Source organism: Anguilla rostrata, chromosome 1 (assembly GCF_018555375.3).
Source record: "Anguilla rostrata isolate EN2019 chromosome 1, ASM1855537v3, whole genome shotgun sequence".
NCBI lineage: Eukaryota > Metazoa > Chordata > Actinopteri > Anguilliformes > Anguillidae > Anguilla > Anguilla rostrata.
Genome location: NC_057933.1, coordinates 31,860,456 through 31,878,276, shown reverse-complemented (window position 1 = coordinate 31,878,276; position 17,821 = coordinate 31,860,456). Strand labels below are relative to the sequence as shown.

The 17,821-nt window shown below is 42.9% G+C and overlaps 1 protein-coding gene across 1 annotated transcript in view; it reads right to left on the bottom strand.

Annotated features, from left to right (window-relative positions):
* The window catches only part of LOC135254599 (uronyl 2-sulfotransferase-like), a 55,029-nt gene extending 39,574 nt beyond the window's left edge, over positions 1 to 15,455 (bottom strand). Inside the window, exon 1 of the mRNA XM_064334904.1 lies at positions 14,896 to 15,455. Coding sequence (XP_064190974.1) covers positions 14,896 to 15,124 — 229 coding nt within the window. The 5' untranslated portion in view covers positions 15,125 to 15,455. The remainder of the gene's footprint in view (positions 1 to 14,895) is intronic.
* Between the last annotated feature and the right edge of the window lie 2,366 nt (positions 15,456 to 17,821).

The following is a 17,821-nucleotide window of genomic DNA, read 5'->3' as shown; positions in this document are numbered from 1 at the left end:
CTTGTTTGTAATATTTTATATTGATGTTAGATTTCATATATATTTTTATTATTTCTGATCAATCTTAAATATTAAAGTTCCTCAACTTTCCCTATTCACAATAAATAGGGAAATGGTATTTCAAAGTTAATGAATCATACCAAACAATTTAAATGGTCATGAGCTATGGTTAATGAATAGATCATAAGAAATATGACTTAGTCTTCAGAGCAACATATATTTGACAGTACAATTCCCTAAAAAAACATATATTTGACAGTACAATTCCCTAAAAAATCTTGTTCTTGGTTCACCTGACTGAAAATCATTTCTAAATTGGCTTTCGTTCTTGCAAACAAATAGCATTGCAAGACAGACAAAGAAATTGACCAGCTGAAAAGTTGGCCAGCTGAGACCAGCCGCGAGCTGAAAAGCTGTTGCTGGGTTTGACTTTCTTTTGTCTTTGTTATTTTAGTTTGTTGTTTTAGTTTATTGTTTTCACCTGGAACCTGTGAGGGGGAAGGGTGAAGGTGTTCATTTATTTGATTTTCATGTGTGGGTGCGCTCTCTCTCCATGTGGCAAATGATGTTCTTCCTGGAACTGCCACATCTCCCTCCCATTGGATGTCACACCAGTGTGACAAATTTATTTATAGAACTTAAAAGTAACTACTATCTACACTTTATTAAACTTTCAGTAAGGTAGTGGAAAAAAACATTAGAAATGAACCATTCCTTATTATAGTTTGCGTTATAGGCCAAATAAATTTTCTGTTAGTCCTGCACATTTCTATTTATCTCCTGTTCTATTTTTGCCTGTACATGGGATTTGAGTAAGTCTGCAGAATTTGGCCTCCTGCTCTGCCTGAGCAACAAAACTGTTATAAAGCAGCTTTCATGTTGCTGATGGAAGAGGCACAGAGAGCTGCTTCATGGCTGCTTGACACTCCACATACTCCGGGGAGTCCTCCACACAGCCACTGTTTATTCATGTTAATGGGAAGGAATTTAGTCTTGTTTCTGGTGAAAATATGAATTGGTTCTTCTCTTGATGCTCACAATCTAAACCACATTTAAATAAATGTTTAATAAATACCAGGGGTTGTTCAGTAGCTAAGTAAGTAGATTGAAATGACAAAAAAGGTGTGTTTTGGTGGTGAAGGCTTGCAAGGGCATTGGCCTACTGACACTCAGTCAAGCTGTTTCATGTTGGACTCATTCCAAATGCTACATCAAGCCCCTTTTTGTGTTTGTGCTTAAAACTATATATAGACTGAACGAGAGAACTACAATGTGGGTTTCTTAGTGCCAGGGTAACTATCCCCCAATATACTCTCAAAAATGCTGTTTATGTTGTATATCAGGATAAACTATAATGTAAGTGGGCTAGGCTGGCTTAGGATTCTAGAACAATAACTGTAGATTCATGTCCTTGAGTGGGTTATGAAAAGCTGCCTGGATGCCTTGTTACCTATTCACTGTTCCATATGAGCCCAAGGCAAACTTACTTTTCATAAAAACTGAAGCAGAAATGCATTAGGTTTAGAAGACTCCATACTCTAACAAATGTATTGTAAAAAAATATTGCTGCTTTTTTCTCTATGCACACAAAGAGGTGTTCAATTAGTCACTATTCATCATGTTTTGGAAGGCCACAGACAGCTTCAGTCCTCTTTGAGAGAAGCACTTCTGCTCTCCGTCAGTGCCCTGCACTCATGCTTGGAGAAGCTTGCCCACCTCTTCCAAGGTATATTAATTCCCTTTAATTCAGCCCTTTGAACAACATATTCTCAGTATTAAATAAGTAAATTAATAAATGTATTCAATATTCAAATGAAATTCAAATAAAATCCTGATTCACTCATTTAATTCTTTTGGTGGGGATTGCTGATGTGACTTCATAGACTGCACATTTTATTTAAATGGTAATCTGTGTTTTGCTCAGGAACTATATAAAGAAAAGCCTTTCAGTCCGTAATGCATTACCTTTAGGTGTATTGCATAATTCCGCTAGAATAAAGCAGAAAATCTGCTTTATTCAGGTCATCTGATTTGAAGGAATGAATAACATTAGATTTATAATAAACAAACACCTCAAGCCTTGTGCATTGTGTATGTCTCCTGCTCCTCAAGCTCTAACTTTATCTCACTGCTGTAAACTCTTTTGAAAAAGAAGATCATACAGTTTTGCTACAGAAACCTAACAGTGTCGTAAAAGCTAATTCTGATAAAAACCTTGTGTGTAATTAAATAATATGGGGAAAATGCAAGCCATGTAATGTGTCCAGAAAAGTAGCCCATATTAAAGTAAATAATATAGTGGCTACTCAACAATGTCCTGAAGTCCGCCAGTGACCTCTCACTCACATCTCTGTTCCATCTTGCATGTCATGCACATACCCCAGTGAGTCCTGCACCAGGAAATACTGGAAGTGACATCCATTCAAATATGATAAACGTAAGTGTACTGTTTCCAAATTTTCCAAATTTTTTCTATTTTTCCTGCCAAAGATAGGGCAGTCTGATTGACATGACATATAAAATGTATTGCTTCAAGCTATGTCTACAGCACATTAACTGGCTTTGCGCTGAATCACTTTTCACATTCTGGTACATAATCAGAATGGGAACTTCAGTGGTAGAATAAGGATGGACCTAGGGCCACACCTTCAAATAACCAGCAGTGGTCAGTAAGCAAATTGCTGCATTAAGAAATCTGTAATTATTCTAAGATGCTTTCATGGTCTTCTATCATGCTGTCAAGCTCTAGGTTTATTTAAATGCACATACTATGTAATGGATTACATAGGGTTAAAATGCAAGCCATGTAGAAATGATCCCAGATGAAAGTAAATATCATAGTGACTACTCAATGTCCTGAAGTCCTACAGAGATCTGTCCCTCAAACCTCTGACCCCTCTTTGTCATAGACATGCCCCAGTGAGTTCTGCACCAGGAAATCCCGGAAGAGACATCCTTTCAAATAAGATAAAAACAAGCTTACTGTTTGCAGTTTTTTAAATTACAAATACAAAGGCTATTTATCCTGGCAAAAATAACAGCTTAACAAGCTATTTCCCTTGTTTCACTTTGACTGATGTGTGCTAGGAGTACCTTGCACTAAAAATGGCCAACATGGTCCATCAAAGAGGATTCCACAAAGTTGCAGTTGTTGAAAAAAGCAAATACATACGCAAAAATAAATTAAATGTTTAGATAGACTTAATTAATTCCAGATCCTGAAGTAAAATGGCCCTATAAAAAGAAGAGCATGGCCTTGATGTAAGTAGGAGCACAATTACAGTATCTGTGCCTAGCAGACTTCGACCAGATTACCAGGTGGGTATTTCCCATACAAGCATTCAGACATGAAAACATCCAATATTCCTGAAGTCTATGGACATATAACGTCTGTATCCAGCCAGCCAGTTAAACACCCAAACCCATGGCTGGGTGTCTGTATGAAAATGACTGTGCATCCCACTAAAGAAGATAAGAAAATACTGGGGATACATTTAAAAAAAAAACATTTAAGGTATTTGTTAAACATTTTGGGGTTTTACCTCCTGACACCGTGTCCTCATATGAGGACATAACATTTTGGCTTCCCTGAGCTCTATACAGCATTTATCTTAACTTGCAAGTGTTGTACTCAAATAAGGTTGCTTGGTACTATTGATTGCACTAGCTGCCAGCACAATCCATGGTACTGTTTGAAAACAAGATGGCTTCAATCACAATTAATGTACTGTATGGGAGAAGAGCCAGCAAAGCACAAATTTTGAGAAACTGCATTTTTTGATGTTGAAATATGTTTATTTTTAATTATAAATATTAGTTGTTTGGTATGGCATGCAAAGTTGACACTTTTTAGCGATAGGCACGACCCAGTATGCCATTAATCACAAAGTACTCATATGGGGACATTGGGTCTTCATTACCATGAAAGTTCATACATAGACTATGAATCATATGACTAGCTACCATTTTTAATCACACTCCACACTCACAATTCAACCTGTACGTGTATTTTATTTTGTACTATTTTGCATGTAAAATTAGTCCACATTGATTTTAACATTTTAATAGCTTTATTATTACTGGTCCAAGCAGCGAGTTCGGTCAAAATATGACCAAATGGCGATCCAAAGAATTTGCAATTCCGCAAAGGATTTTGTTTCGTCAGCGCTGACAACTTGCGGGTGAGTCAGTTCACCAGTGCACTGTAGAGTTGAGGGGCTTAGCTAGTTTCTGTAAGTGGACTGCTTCAGGATGAACTGATTAGAGACCAATTGGTTGAACACACAAATAATCAAAAAATTAGAGAGAAACTACTAATGTCCCCTGATGACCTGACACTCAACAAGGCTATGGAAATAGTGTTCCAAATTGAATCCAAATCCCCCTTTCAGGCCATGCTTGTGACAGCAAGTAAAGCATTCTTCACGGCCGTTAAAACCTACTTCCCTCCATGACAGCTCTGATGTCAACTATGCCGGGTGCTCATGCTGGCCAGCACGCTGGGGCTGTGGGAATTGTGGTTCCACATCACATGCTACCAGAGCTCAGAACTGCCCTGCCAAGGGGCAGAGATTTCAGTGCTGTGGTTAACAAAACCATTTTGCCAGTGTTTCCAGTCCACCCCTGTCGACTCTTCAGAGCAAACGCCATTTCCCTGTGCTTACCTGGGACCTACAACAATCCACTTAGTGTGTTTGACCTCCACGCCATTCAAAACATGCGCCATGGAGCTGGATGGTGTGTGCCAACCACTACTGGTGGAACATCGCAAGCATAGCTTGTGGATTCTGCACCATAGTACCCAGCCTCCAACGAGTATGTGTATTGACCATGGCTTATGACGGCCATCTGGGCATTGTGCAAGTGAAACAAAGATGCTGGGATCTGGTCTGGTAGCCGGGCATAGACAGGGACATTTTGGTCATGATGAGGGACTGTGCAGCCTACCTTGTGAGTGGGAAGACTGGCCATACAGCACTGCCTCCGCTGCAGCCACTGCATTGGCTAGCCAAGCATTCGGAACAACACCCAGCCCAATATCTGTGGAGAACTCCATGGGGTCCCATACCACCAACATTTTCTCATGGTGGCCTATGAAAACGGTCAAAGGTTGCCGCCACTGGATCAGTCACCACCTGCGTGATCACGGATTTCTTGAAGTCGCTGTTCATCTGAAGGGGTACTCCCACAGCTATCATCAAAGACAATGGCCCACAATTCACATCTGCAGAGTTTGCCTCCTTCTTGGGAAAAAGGGGCACCAAGCACATCCGTACATCCATGTACCACCCTGAGGCCAATGGGGTGTGGAGAGACTGAACCAAATGCTAACAAATGACATCAGAGCCCATCTAGCAGACGACTTTCCATTCTCCACAACATGTCTTCACACTCTATTGCACTATCGAGCCAAAAATTCCACAAGTGACAGCTCCCCAGTGCTCCTCATAATAGCACGTGAACTACAGCTGCCCTTGGATCAGTTGCGGGTACAGACAGCTCCAGCTTCACCAGCACGGGGCCACCATAGAGTCACGGACCGCCAATACCAGATGAAGCAGGGCTACAATAGGGCATGATGGGTGAAAACGCTACCTTTCACAGTCCTGGACTGGGTCATATTTTGCCACCGTTTGAGGGTTTTCTCCCCACAGGGAGTTTTTTTTACCTTATGTACCTGCTATTTGGGGGTTCAGGCCTGGTGTTTGCTCTGTATGCTCTTTTTTGCTTTGTCTCTTGCCTTGCTACTCTGTAAAGTGTCTTCATGACAGTTCTCTGTAAAAAGCGCTACACAAATAAAATTGAATTGAATTTAACTGAATTGACCCCACCGTGACCACAAACTGCTGTCATTCTGGTCCATGCCTATGCAGATTACCGTTCGGCCTGGCCCGGCCACCTTCCATTTCTCTGACGGATTGCGGTGGCATGCAAGCTCCGTTCAGAAAGTAACACCACCTGCAGCTGCAGACCTGAGGGCTAACACTGACCAAGGCTTTGCAGCAGGCGATCTGGACTTCTCAGACGAGCAGGTTTTAATCCCATTTGAAAACCCAGAGGACCCTGCTAAACATCCTGCTGCTGGCCAGTGCGAGCTCCACCCCGGCAGGGCTATCTCAAAAACTATATTACTGACTGTTTACTGACTTTTCAGTAAGCACTTAGCCTGTTATGTGGCAGAATAATCCACCTGGCTATGTAGGTAATCTGGAAATCTACCCATATTACTTTAGTTTAGCTGCACGTTCAGTAGCGATGGAATTAGAGTGTTTCTAAGATTTTGGTTTATCACCTGTTCACATTAGTATTTGCTTTCATTTAGTTCTCTATCTCAGGTGAATGATTTTCATAGTGTTCAGGTAAACCCTTAACAGTTTGCATTGTTAGGGGGCATTCCTTAATTTTTGGCAGTTTTGTAACTTTCCTCATTTTTTTAACCATTTCCATGATTTCCATGTTGTACCAAAACAAACTTCAAAGAAATAAAAATGGACACAATGTTGTGTTTTATTATTTTAGTAGGCATAATGCGTTAGTTTCACATTCTTAAAGGCAAAAAGCATGCTTTCTTTCCGTGATGGACCAAAATGATAAAATGTGCACTGGCCAATCAATGCATTTTACCTTAATATTTGTTTCGCACTCGAGATCAAGTAATTTTAAAAATTCTTTTAAAAATGTTTTTTAACACTGCCACATTTTAATTTTTCCATGATTTACCACAGCTGCTCTGTGACTTTAGCCAACAGGCTATTTTCTGTGATAAACACCCAACCTTAATTATGCATATCATTAGGTATATACCGCACCATGGGGTGGTGTTATGTGATGTTTTTATTGTATATAGGCTAATATAGTGTGCAATAAAAACAAAGAAAAATAGCAATAGACAGGGCAACTGAAAATTTCTGAGAATCAATATAAATAATTAAAATAACTCTATTAAGATCATCTTAAAAAAACCTATTGTAAACTAAAAAATCCTTACATAATACACAATTTTGACTTGACGCTGTCGTAACATAAAGAATGAAACTAAACACGTCACGCAAATTTATTTTCCGGTAATATTTTTGCCCACATAACCGACTGTTTTAGTGCTCTAGCAGTCCTTATCTGTCGAGAAATTGAATCTTCGAGTACTCAGTGCCCATCCCTAATAACTACGTAGTACCTTCAAGACCAAAGGAATAGACAAACTAATTTAAAATGTCCAAATAAATTAAATTCTGCCATTTGTTCATGTCATCCTCCCAGTCCTGAATGATGTGGAATAGATTTTACATCTGATCTGATCAGATTTTCAGATGTATGTTTGCAGCCAGCATTACTTAGGTAGCTAGTTAACCTTAATAAAGGGAAACTGATCAAGGGAATGGAAGTAGGCCTACCTTAGTGGTTCCAGTAAAGGTCCAGTGAAAGTCAATATGTCAGGCTGGGGACTTGAACTCTGGTCCCCCACGAGGCAGTCAAACACCTAGTCCACTGCACTACCAGAGACTGGAGGTGACTCAAGTGCAGAGCAACACAAGCAGGAGTTCAGCAGGTTTTAATCCACAACAAAAACACAAATACAAAAACTCAGAACTAGAAAAGAAAACACTCCTAACCAGGGAAAAAGTTACAGGCAGGCAGAACAAGTCCAATACGTCGATCCAAAAATCAGAAGCCAAAAACAGAGCCAAAGTCAAATACCACAGATCAGTCCATGAGACAAGCAAACACGCCAGCAAGGAAAAATTCAAAAGAGAATACCAAACACAGTCCAGGTCAAATCAGGCAACTTTTCAGTGGGGTCAACAAGAGGCTTGAGCTTGAGAAACACCAGGGAATCACAAAGACTTAGCAAAGACATAGACAGAGGACCGGGCTTAAATACACTGAGAAAACAAGCAAACAAGGCACATGACAGAGACAATGAGGTACAGGTGGGCAAGTTAACAAGAAGGCTGGGTCAACATAACAAGGGAGGCTAACCAGTGTCCAGAACAAAGAGTCTTTGGCACCCTCTGGTGGTTAAAAAGTAGTCCAACCCGTGACAGGACCCCCATCCCCTTACGAACGTCTCCTGACGTTCCCAGGACAAGCAGGATGTTGGAGGTGAAAGTCTCTTATAAGGTCCTTGTCAAGGATGTCCCGAGCAGGAACCCAGGAGCGTTCCTCGGGTCCGTACCCTTCCCAGTCCACCAGATACTGAACGCCACCACGAACCTGGCGGGAGTTCAGCAACCGGCGAACTGTGAAGGCAGGTTGGCCATGGATGATCCGAGGAGGGGGCGGGGCTTTGGGGGCAGGGGCCAGGGGGGAGACAAGGACTGGTCGTAACTTGGACACATGGAAGGTGGGGTTGATTTTCAGGGAACGGGGCAACTGGAGGCGATAGGAGACAGGGTTGACTCTGTGGAGCACCTTGAAGGGACCAACAAAATGAGGGGCAAGTTTGCGAGATTCCACCCGCAGAGGAAGGTCTCTCGAGGATAGCCAAACCCTCTGTCCAGGGCGGAAGTGAAGGGCTGGCCTCCGGCGACGGTTGGCTTGAATTTGGTTCCTCTTGGAGGTTTGCAGTAGTGCCTGGCGGACCCTTCGCCAGGTTCTCCTGCAACGCCGGATGAAGTGGAGGACTGAAGGCACACTGACCTCCTCTTCTTGTTCAGGAAACAGCGGTGGCTGGAACCCAAGCTGACATTGGAATGGTGACAACCCGGTAGCTGAGGACTGAAGGGTGTTGTGGGCGTATTCTGCCCACAGCAGCTGAGAGCTCCAGGACGAGAGGTTAGTAGCTGCCAGGCTTCTTAGTGTGGCCTCCAGCTCCTGGTTAACCCTTTCGGTCTGCCCATTAGACTGGGGGTGGAACCCAGAGGAGAGACTGGCTGTGGGCCCGATCAGCTTACAGAATGCTTGCCACACACGGGAGGAGAACTGGGGGCCTCTGTCCGAGACAATGTCCTGGGGAAAACCAAAAACTCGAAAAACATGATTGAAAACAAGTTTAGCCGTCTCAAATGCTGTAGGTAACTTAGGTAAAGGTATAAAACGACAGGCTTTGGAGAACCTGTCTACTATAACTAAAATAACACTATTTCCTTCAGAAACTGGCAAGCCGGTGATAAAGTCCATGGAGAGGTGGGACCAGGGACGACTTGGGATGGGGAGGGGATGCAGCAGACCTTGTGGGCGTTGTTGTTGGTTCTTACTTTGGACGCACACATGGCCGCTGGCCACAAACGCTTTAACGTCCCTCATCATCTCAGGCCACCAGAAACGTCTGTGAAGAAACTCGTATGTTCTTTGGGATCCGGGATGGGCAGTGAGGTGGGACGAATGTCCCCACTGTAGGACTTGGGACCTTACGGCTCTGGGCACAAACAGAAGTCCACTGGGGCCTGTTCCGGGATCTGGGTCATTCTGGAGTGCCTGCCTTACTGTAGTCTCGATCCCCCATCGGATAGGTGCTACTATTCGGGATGTTGAGATAACCGGCCTTGCATCATCATCTCGACTGGAGGGAAGAAGTTGCCTTGAGAGGGCATCGGGCTTCTTGTTCTTGGTTCCGGGGCGGTATGAGAGCGTAAAATCAAAACGACAAAAAAAAAGTGCCCACCGGGCCTGACGGGGGTTCAGACACTTGGCTTGTTGGAGGTATTCCAGATTTTTATGGTCGGTCCACACCAGGAATGGATGTTGGGCCCCCTCCAGCCAGTGTCTCCAATCTTCCAGCGCTAGTTTAACAGCCAGTAACTCCCGGTCCCCGACATCATACCTGGACTCAGTAGGAGTCAAGCGGTGAGACAGGAAGGCACACGGATACAGTTTTCCATAAGATGAGCGTTGAGAAAGGATGGCACCAATCCCCACATCCGAGGCATCTACCTCAACAATGAATGGTAATGCTGGATCAGGAAGCGTCAGGATGGGCGCTGAGGAAAAGCGTTGCTTAAGCTCCCGGAATGCCTTATCAGCCTCTTGAGTCCAAGCATAGGGAGCACCACTCTTCTTAGTTAGGGAAGAAATGGAAGCAGCCACTGAACTAAAGTTCCTGATAAACTTGCGGTAAAAATTTGAAAATCCAAGAAATCTTTGGACCTCCTTGATTGATCTTGGAGTAGGCCAGTCACGCACTGCTTGGGTCTTCTTTGGGTCCATCTGAATTCTACCCTCCCCAATGACAAATCCAAGGAACGAGACCTCCGTGACATGAAATTCACACTTCTCGGGTTTGACAAAGAGGTTATTCTTGAGCAGTCTCTGGAGAACTTGGCGCACATGATGACAATGCTCATGCAAAGATCTGGAGAAGATTAGTATATCGTCCAGGTAGACAAATACAAACTGATTTATCATGTCCCTGAGGACATCATTGATAAGAGCCTGGAAAACCGCAGGAGCATTTGTCAGTCCAAAAGGCATAACCTGGTACTCGTAATGACCGGACGGAGTATTGAAGGCGGTTTTCCATTCATCGCCCTCTCTGATTCTGATCAGATGGTAAGCATTGCGCAGGTCCAGTTTCGTGAAAACAGTGGCTCCCTGGAGCAAGTCAAATGCTGTGGACATCAGAGGCAGAGGATAGCGATTACGAATGGTGATTTTATTAAGACCCCGGTAGTCAATGCATGGACGCAATCCACCGTCCTTTTTACCCACAAAGAAGAACCCAGTCCCTGCTGGCGAGGTGGAAGGACGTATGAAACCAGAGGCCAGGGCATCCTTAATGTAAGTATCCATTGCCTTGCGTTCAAGTAAGGAAAGTGAAAAGATCCGTCCACGATGGGGGCTACTACCTGGCAAAAGTTCAATGGCGCAGTCGTAGGGTCTGTGGGGTGGTAGTGTAGATGCCCTCTTCTTGCTAAACACCTCCTTCAAATCCAGATACTCGGCAGGAACATGGGTTAACTCGGAAGGGTCTGGAGACTCTAGCTGACAGGAAGGACTTGAAAAGAGGCATGTAGCATGGCAAGTAGGACCCCATTCGAGGATAGTGCTAGTAATCCAGTCAATATGGGGGTTGTGCCGGTTCAACCAGGGGAAGCCCAGGACCACAGGGAACTCAGGGGAATCAATTAAATGTAAGGAAAGCTCCTCTTGGTGAGTCTCTACCTTGAGACGCAAAGGGGAAGTAGCAGAAGTCACAATGCCATGCCCAAGAGGATGGCCATCTAAAGCCGTAACTGAGAGGGGAGTATCCAGAGTAACTTGGGGGATCTTGAATCTTTGAACAAGATTAGCGTCAATAAAGTTCCCCGCAGAACCAGAATCTACCAGGGCTCGACAAGAATAATTCTGCTCACCCCAAGAGATGGTAATGGGAAGGTATACACCTGCACCAGGGGATTCGGGAGTAAGAGTTGCTCCCGTCACAGCCCTCCCTCTGCTGGACGGGATTGCTCTTTTCCCAAGAGCTCTGGACAGGAGGTTCTGAAGTGGCCAGGCTTGCCACAATAGATGCAACACCTCTCTCTTATGCGTCGATCCCTCTCAGCCTGGGATAGACGAGTGCGTCCCATCTGCATTGGTTCAGGTGCCTCAGTGAGAGATGTGGGTAGCTGCCAGGAAGGGCCTGTTAGTTCATGTCTCCTTGGGAAACTGGTGCGATTTCTGTGACGCTCACGGAGCCGGTTGTCAAGACGTATGGCATGAGTAATAAGGGATTCAAGATTGTCAGGATAATCAACAGAAGCCAAACCATCTTTCAAGGCATCAGAGAGACCATTGAGAAAAGCAGAAATGAGTGCCGTCTCATTCCAACCACTTACAGCAGCAAGGGTACGGAACGAAATTGCGTAGTCAGCTACACTGTCTCTCCCCTGACGGAGCTGAAAAAGTTGTTTGGCTGCATCCTGGCCTGTGGCAGACTGATCAAAAACTCGTAGCATAACGCCAGTGAATGACTTGTAGTCTGAGCACTCCGGACCCTGCTTCTGCCAGATAGCGGTAGCCCAAGCCAGGGCCTTACCGGTTAACAGGGTAATAATGTAGGCAATTCTGGACCTATCAGAAGGGAAGGTTGTTGGTTGTAGTTCAAAAGTCAGCTGGCACTGAATCAGGAAACCCTGGCATCCACCCGAATTCCCATCATACCTTTGGGGGGCTGGGAGGCGGGGCTCAGTACTGGGATGTGGAGAGGGAGGCCCAGAAGCGTGTATGGAGGCAGGCGTATAGGATTGTTGTACTGGAGCGGGAGGGGCTAGTGGTGCAGGTGAAGAGGATGAGGGAACTGATGGAACCAACCTCTGAACGGTTTGAGCTAGCTGCTGTAGAACTTGGTCATGGCGAGCTAGAATCTCCTGCTGATTGGTTAGGGCTTGACCATGTGTGTCCATAGTGGAGCCAAAACTGTTCAAGGCAGCCATTATCCGTTCAAACTCCATAGTGGAGATATTTACAGAGGATGTTGCTTCTGCTGAGTCAGTCATGGCTAAGTCTTCTGTCAGGCTGGGGACTTGAACTCTGGTCCCCCACGAGGCAGTCAAACATCTAGTCCACTGCACTACCAGAGACTGGAGGTGACTCAAGTGCAGAGCAACACAAGCAGGAGTTCAGCAGGTTTTAATCCACAACAAAAACACAAATACAAAAACTCAGAACTAGAAAAGAAAACACTCCTAACCAGGGAAAAAGTTACAGGCAGGCAGAACAAGTCCAATATGTCGATCCAAAAATCAGAAGCCAAAAACAGAGCCAAAGTCAAATACCACAGATCAGTCTATGAGACAAGCAAACACGCCAGCAAGGAAAAATTCAAAAGAGAATACCAAACACAGTCCAGGTCAAATCAGGCAACTTTTCAGTGGGGTCAACAAGAGGTTTGAGCTTGAGAAACACCAGGGAATCACGAAGACTTAGCAAAGACATAGACAGAGGACCGGGCTTAAATACACTGAGAAAACAAGCAAACAAGGCACATGACAGAGACAATGAGGTACAGGTGGGCAAGTTAACAAGAGGGCTGGGTCAACATAACAAGGGAGGCTAACCAGTGTCCAGAACAAAGAGTCTTTGGCACCCTCTGGTGGTTAAAAAGTAGTCCAACCCGTGACACAATAGTTGTGGATAAAATGGATTAGAACCAATTTAAACCAAATCTGCATATTATCTGGATTGCAGTATCTATCTAGATTTACAAAAATAACTGTTATCACTGTGAATTATTTTTATCAAGTGAGTTTTCCTTCTAACTATTTATGCAGGCTACCTAGCTAACAAACATGTTGTTATATAGTTACCTCGATTGCTGCTCCATTTAAATTTGTATAAAGTTAGCTTCAAAAACAATACCTTGTGGCAAGTTAACTACCTGACATTTTACCCAAGATCTAATATAACTGACTGTATGGAATGCAAAGTAGACATCCTAGATTTCTGTGCAACTGGAGCAGTCTGAAAAACAGCCGTTCTCCTTGCATTCAGTCAAATTTCCCCCCGACCTTGCTGTATGATTGCATAATTTTTGGAATGATAGGTTGAATCAACATTGTGTTGTTTGGCCTTCTCAACTAATTTGAGAATGTTCTGGTATGTTATTAATTTATCCTTTGTATTATTTCCCACCATAGAAAAATAGCAATTTTTAAATGTTTTGACAATTGCAACCTTTTTACATTTGGGTGCTTTATCTACATTATCTACATTTAGCTTCTTAAAAACAGTCCACAGTCGCAACCCATCTCGGTCCATAATTCCAATTCCCCGTGCCTGGGTATGGTCAAATCTGGGCTTCCAATAAAACCAAATTTAGTCTCTGGCTTGCAGCAGTTCAGACTACGGGCAGTTTCCAGTATGGTCATAAATGAGTGCCAGCAGAAAATTAATTTGAATTCCATAACTTGTATTTGTATTCAAATATTTTGAATGTGTAATGTTTAAACAATTATATTTTAATTTTAATTTGAAATACACTTCAATTTGGATTTCACTGTTTGAATTTGAATGTAATGGTTTGAAACTGAATTTGGTCTTCATTGCACTCAATTTTCACTTTAAATTTCAAGTTAGCATCATCTATTTACAGTGAGCTCCAAAATGTTTTGGACAAAGACGTATTTCTTTCTTGATGTGGCTGTGCACTCCACAATTTTAGATTTGTAATCAAACAATTAACAGGTGGTTAAAGCACACATTCTCAACCTTTATTAAAGGGTAATCTTATAGCCTACACTTTGATTTCACCATGTACATAACCTGCTTAAAGATGCACTGATGTGTCTTAATCTAAATAGGGTGGATTCAGCAAATGTTGGACACCTTTTGTAGATTCAGCAGGAGACTTTCAAAAACGTTTTTACTGACCAAGCCCACTGTAAAGACGTCAGTCCAATAAAAAACAATTGTTGAATGACAGTAACTATTGTAGCACCAATTCAAGATTTTTTTTTTTTTTGATTGGCTGTTGATTCGTACATAGCAGAGTAATGCAAATCTTAAGTGTCCTAATCCTGTTGCTGTCCCACATTTGCTGAATCCACCCTACACTTCAGGACACACTGAAAGAAACTCTTGAAGTCTTCCATCTATTCCGTTAATGGATTCCAAGTCGGTCAGTCAACCCCGTAGCCTATATATGATAGCCTACTTAAACCCAAACCTGCAGTAGCCTATATGGGTAGACTTTTACATGAATAATAGAGAACATCGTTGAATGACTGAACTTGCGTCAGTTGGTGGGCTACTTGAGGCTACTTGGATGTGCTCAAAAACCGGTGCTAGTGTGCTATTAAGAAAAGTGATTCAACAGCCGCACACCAAAGACTGAAGCTACAAGCGTGCCGCTACACGTCCGCAAATACAGAATACTGCAGTTAGAGAGGAGATACATTTTTAAAAACTTGAATGGTCAATCTGGTATGGCAAAGACTGGACACGGCAATATCCTACCTAAGAATAAACGGTGTATCTTACCAAGATATTGTCGGATATCCAGAAGAATTTTGGGGGGCCCTCCGTTCAATTGATAGAAGACTGAACCCACACAAAACAGCAGCAGCGCAGTCATGCAGAACCCATAAATTCGAAGTGAAAATCTCAAGAAAATCACAGAAAGCAAATTGCCCTTCTTGTTGTTTCGATCTCTCGTGTGATTCGGGGTTTGACATTTCCGGCGGGGACTGTTGCTGTAATTCTTCATCATCTCCTCCTCACACGAAGCCGCCGAGACTGGTGGTCACCCATTAGCCACTGGAAAGGTAAACTTTTTACTTTGATGATATTATAAAATGTACAACACAAATTGTACAACACAGACGTTCATCTTAAGCAAGCTGTTTGCTGGCATTCATTGTTTTTCTTCTTCCCTTATTTGCCCGTTCTTCGACTACGTCAGGGATATTTCTGCGAATGAAGTGTAGAATTTGTCAAAGCTTGGAGGCTCCTGGTGCTGGAGCGGGGTGTCACATTACCGAACGCAGACGAAAGTGTGCAGCGGTTGTTTGCACAGCGAAATAGAGACACCTTTCGGTCCGAGTGCGAAATATTATTACAGGAAATAATAAAATGAGAGGATTCACTGCATGATAATACGCCTCAAGAACAGAACGGCCAGTTTGGAGTTTGCTCAACAGTAGCCTACATTTCAAAAGCTGCAGAGATCTGGAACAGATGAGATTAGTATCAGCCTGTATCAAAGTGATGGAAAGATGAAAGTGTGGCGCAAAAAAAGAATTGCTCATGATCCATAGTACACATCTTCATCTGTGAAACATGGTGGAGGTAGTTTTGTGGCTTGAGCATGCATGGCTGACACTGGAACTGGCTCACGTATCTTTATTGCTGCCGTGAGTGCTGATGCATTCTGAAGCGTAGCACAGGTCCAACCAAATGCCTCCAAACTCATTGGACGGCACTTCCCCTTGCAAGAGGACAATCACCCCAAACATACTGCATACAAAGAAGTTTTGGTATGCTATCCACAACAGAAAAAATTATGTCACTGTCAAAATAATTTAAAAACAGTGTATCCTAAAAACATATATTAAACATATGCAATATTCTTTACAGTGCTTCAAAAATAATGGACAGTATTTCTTTAGGCCAGTTGCCACGAATTTTGTGGTTCCAAAACACTTTCTTTTAACGGGGTGGGAAGTCATTAAAGAAATGCAATACTAATGAAATGTAACTTATGCTTACCTCCACTCTCTCGATGCAGTATGAAGCACATATATAACATATGACTAAGGGTATTTTCATTGACAAAAAATTTATTAAACATATGGGATCCAGCTGGAGTATATTGTACAGAGAGAGGCTGCAGCTAACTGCGCCACAGCCACCACATCCAGACCTGGTGAGTATGTACAGTACATTTGTGTTATTCAACAAATTATATATTAAGTGAAAATAACTAATATTTACCACTAATATTACAATATATACACTTCACTCACTTAGCAGATGATCTTATCCAGAGCAATGTACAGATGTGGAGAATATCAATAGTGCAGTATTCTACAAAGGGAACAGCAAAGCAAGGAGATCATAAGTACAGACAGGTGACAAATGAAAGAAAAAACCTGAATAAATGATTGGAGAAACATAGCAAATGCAGATGCTTCCATACAGGTGCACTGCATGATACAATTAAGCAATTAAAGAGGGTTCATTATTGGGGCATGGCTGACAAGAGCTTCAGTAATAAAGACTACTCAACTGGCTAGTGTTTCAATAGGAACAGTGACTAAAGAGACATCTGCATTTAGATCTATGGGAAAAACGTTGGTAAATAGGGTCAGAAATTGTGGTCCAAAGAGAGCATTTGATGAATGTGATGCTCGTACATTATTGCAGTATGTAAGGAAAAACAGAAGAACAACTCTTAGGTGACTGAGAATGTCAATGCAGGATGTGATCAGACTGTGTCGGCAAGAGCAGACCATCGGCAACCACATAGAGAGCAGACCTGGGTCAAATACATATTTGTTTTGGATTCAAATACTTTTCTGTGCTCTGTTGATCTTGCCTGGTGTAACTGAGCCTGCCAATATGACCAGAAGGTGGGGTTTGCACTTTTTGAGAGTATTTCATTGGTTCCAATACACCAGAGGATATCAGTAAAGCGTAGAAAAGTATTTGAATCCAAAACAAATACGTATTTGACCCAGGTCTGATAGAGAGTAATATTATAGTTGGGTTGCGGTGTATAAACCCCTCATTACAAAGACGAATGCACATTTGAGAGTTTAGTGGTGCAAAAACCATAGGCACTGGTCTAGAGAGATGGGGAAAAAAGTCATATGGTCAGATGAGTCATCCTTAACCATATTCTTGACAAGTGGGCGAGAGTGCGTGTGTGGCGTACACCAAGAGAACAGCACAGGCCTGAATGCTTGACCCCTACAGTAAGGGGGTCTGGTGGCTCTGTTATGCTGTGGGGGGCATTTTGCTGGTATGGTTTGGGTCCACTTGTCCCCTTGGAGGGAAGGGCACTGCAACGTGTTACACAGCGCTCCCCACCACCATAATCAAAACACCAAATGAGGGATTATCTTTTGAAAGAATGGTGTTCAATCCCTCCAGTAGAGTTCCAGCGACTTGTAGAATCTATGCCAAGGCGCATTGAAGGTGTTCTAGCGGCTTGTGGTGGCCCAACACCTTACTAAGACATTTTATGTTGTTTTTTTCACTGTCACCGGTCTGTATGTTGTCCTATTACTGACATTAAAGATGAAGACAAACTTATTTCACACTTCCACAAGAAGGACAAGGGCTTTGTGTAACACACAGACAACCTCAACTAGACAAAAAAGAACATTTTCATTTGGCAGAGGCCTTTGGCAGTAGGGATGTATCCGAATCCGAATACTGTATTCGGGGGAAAGCACGAATAATG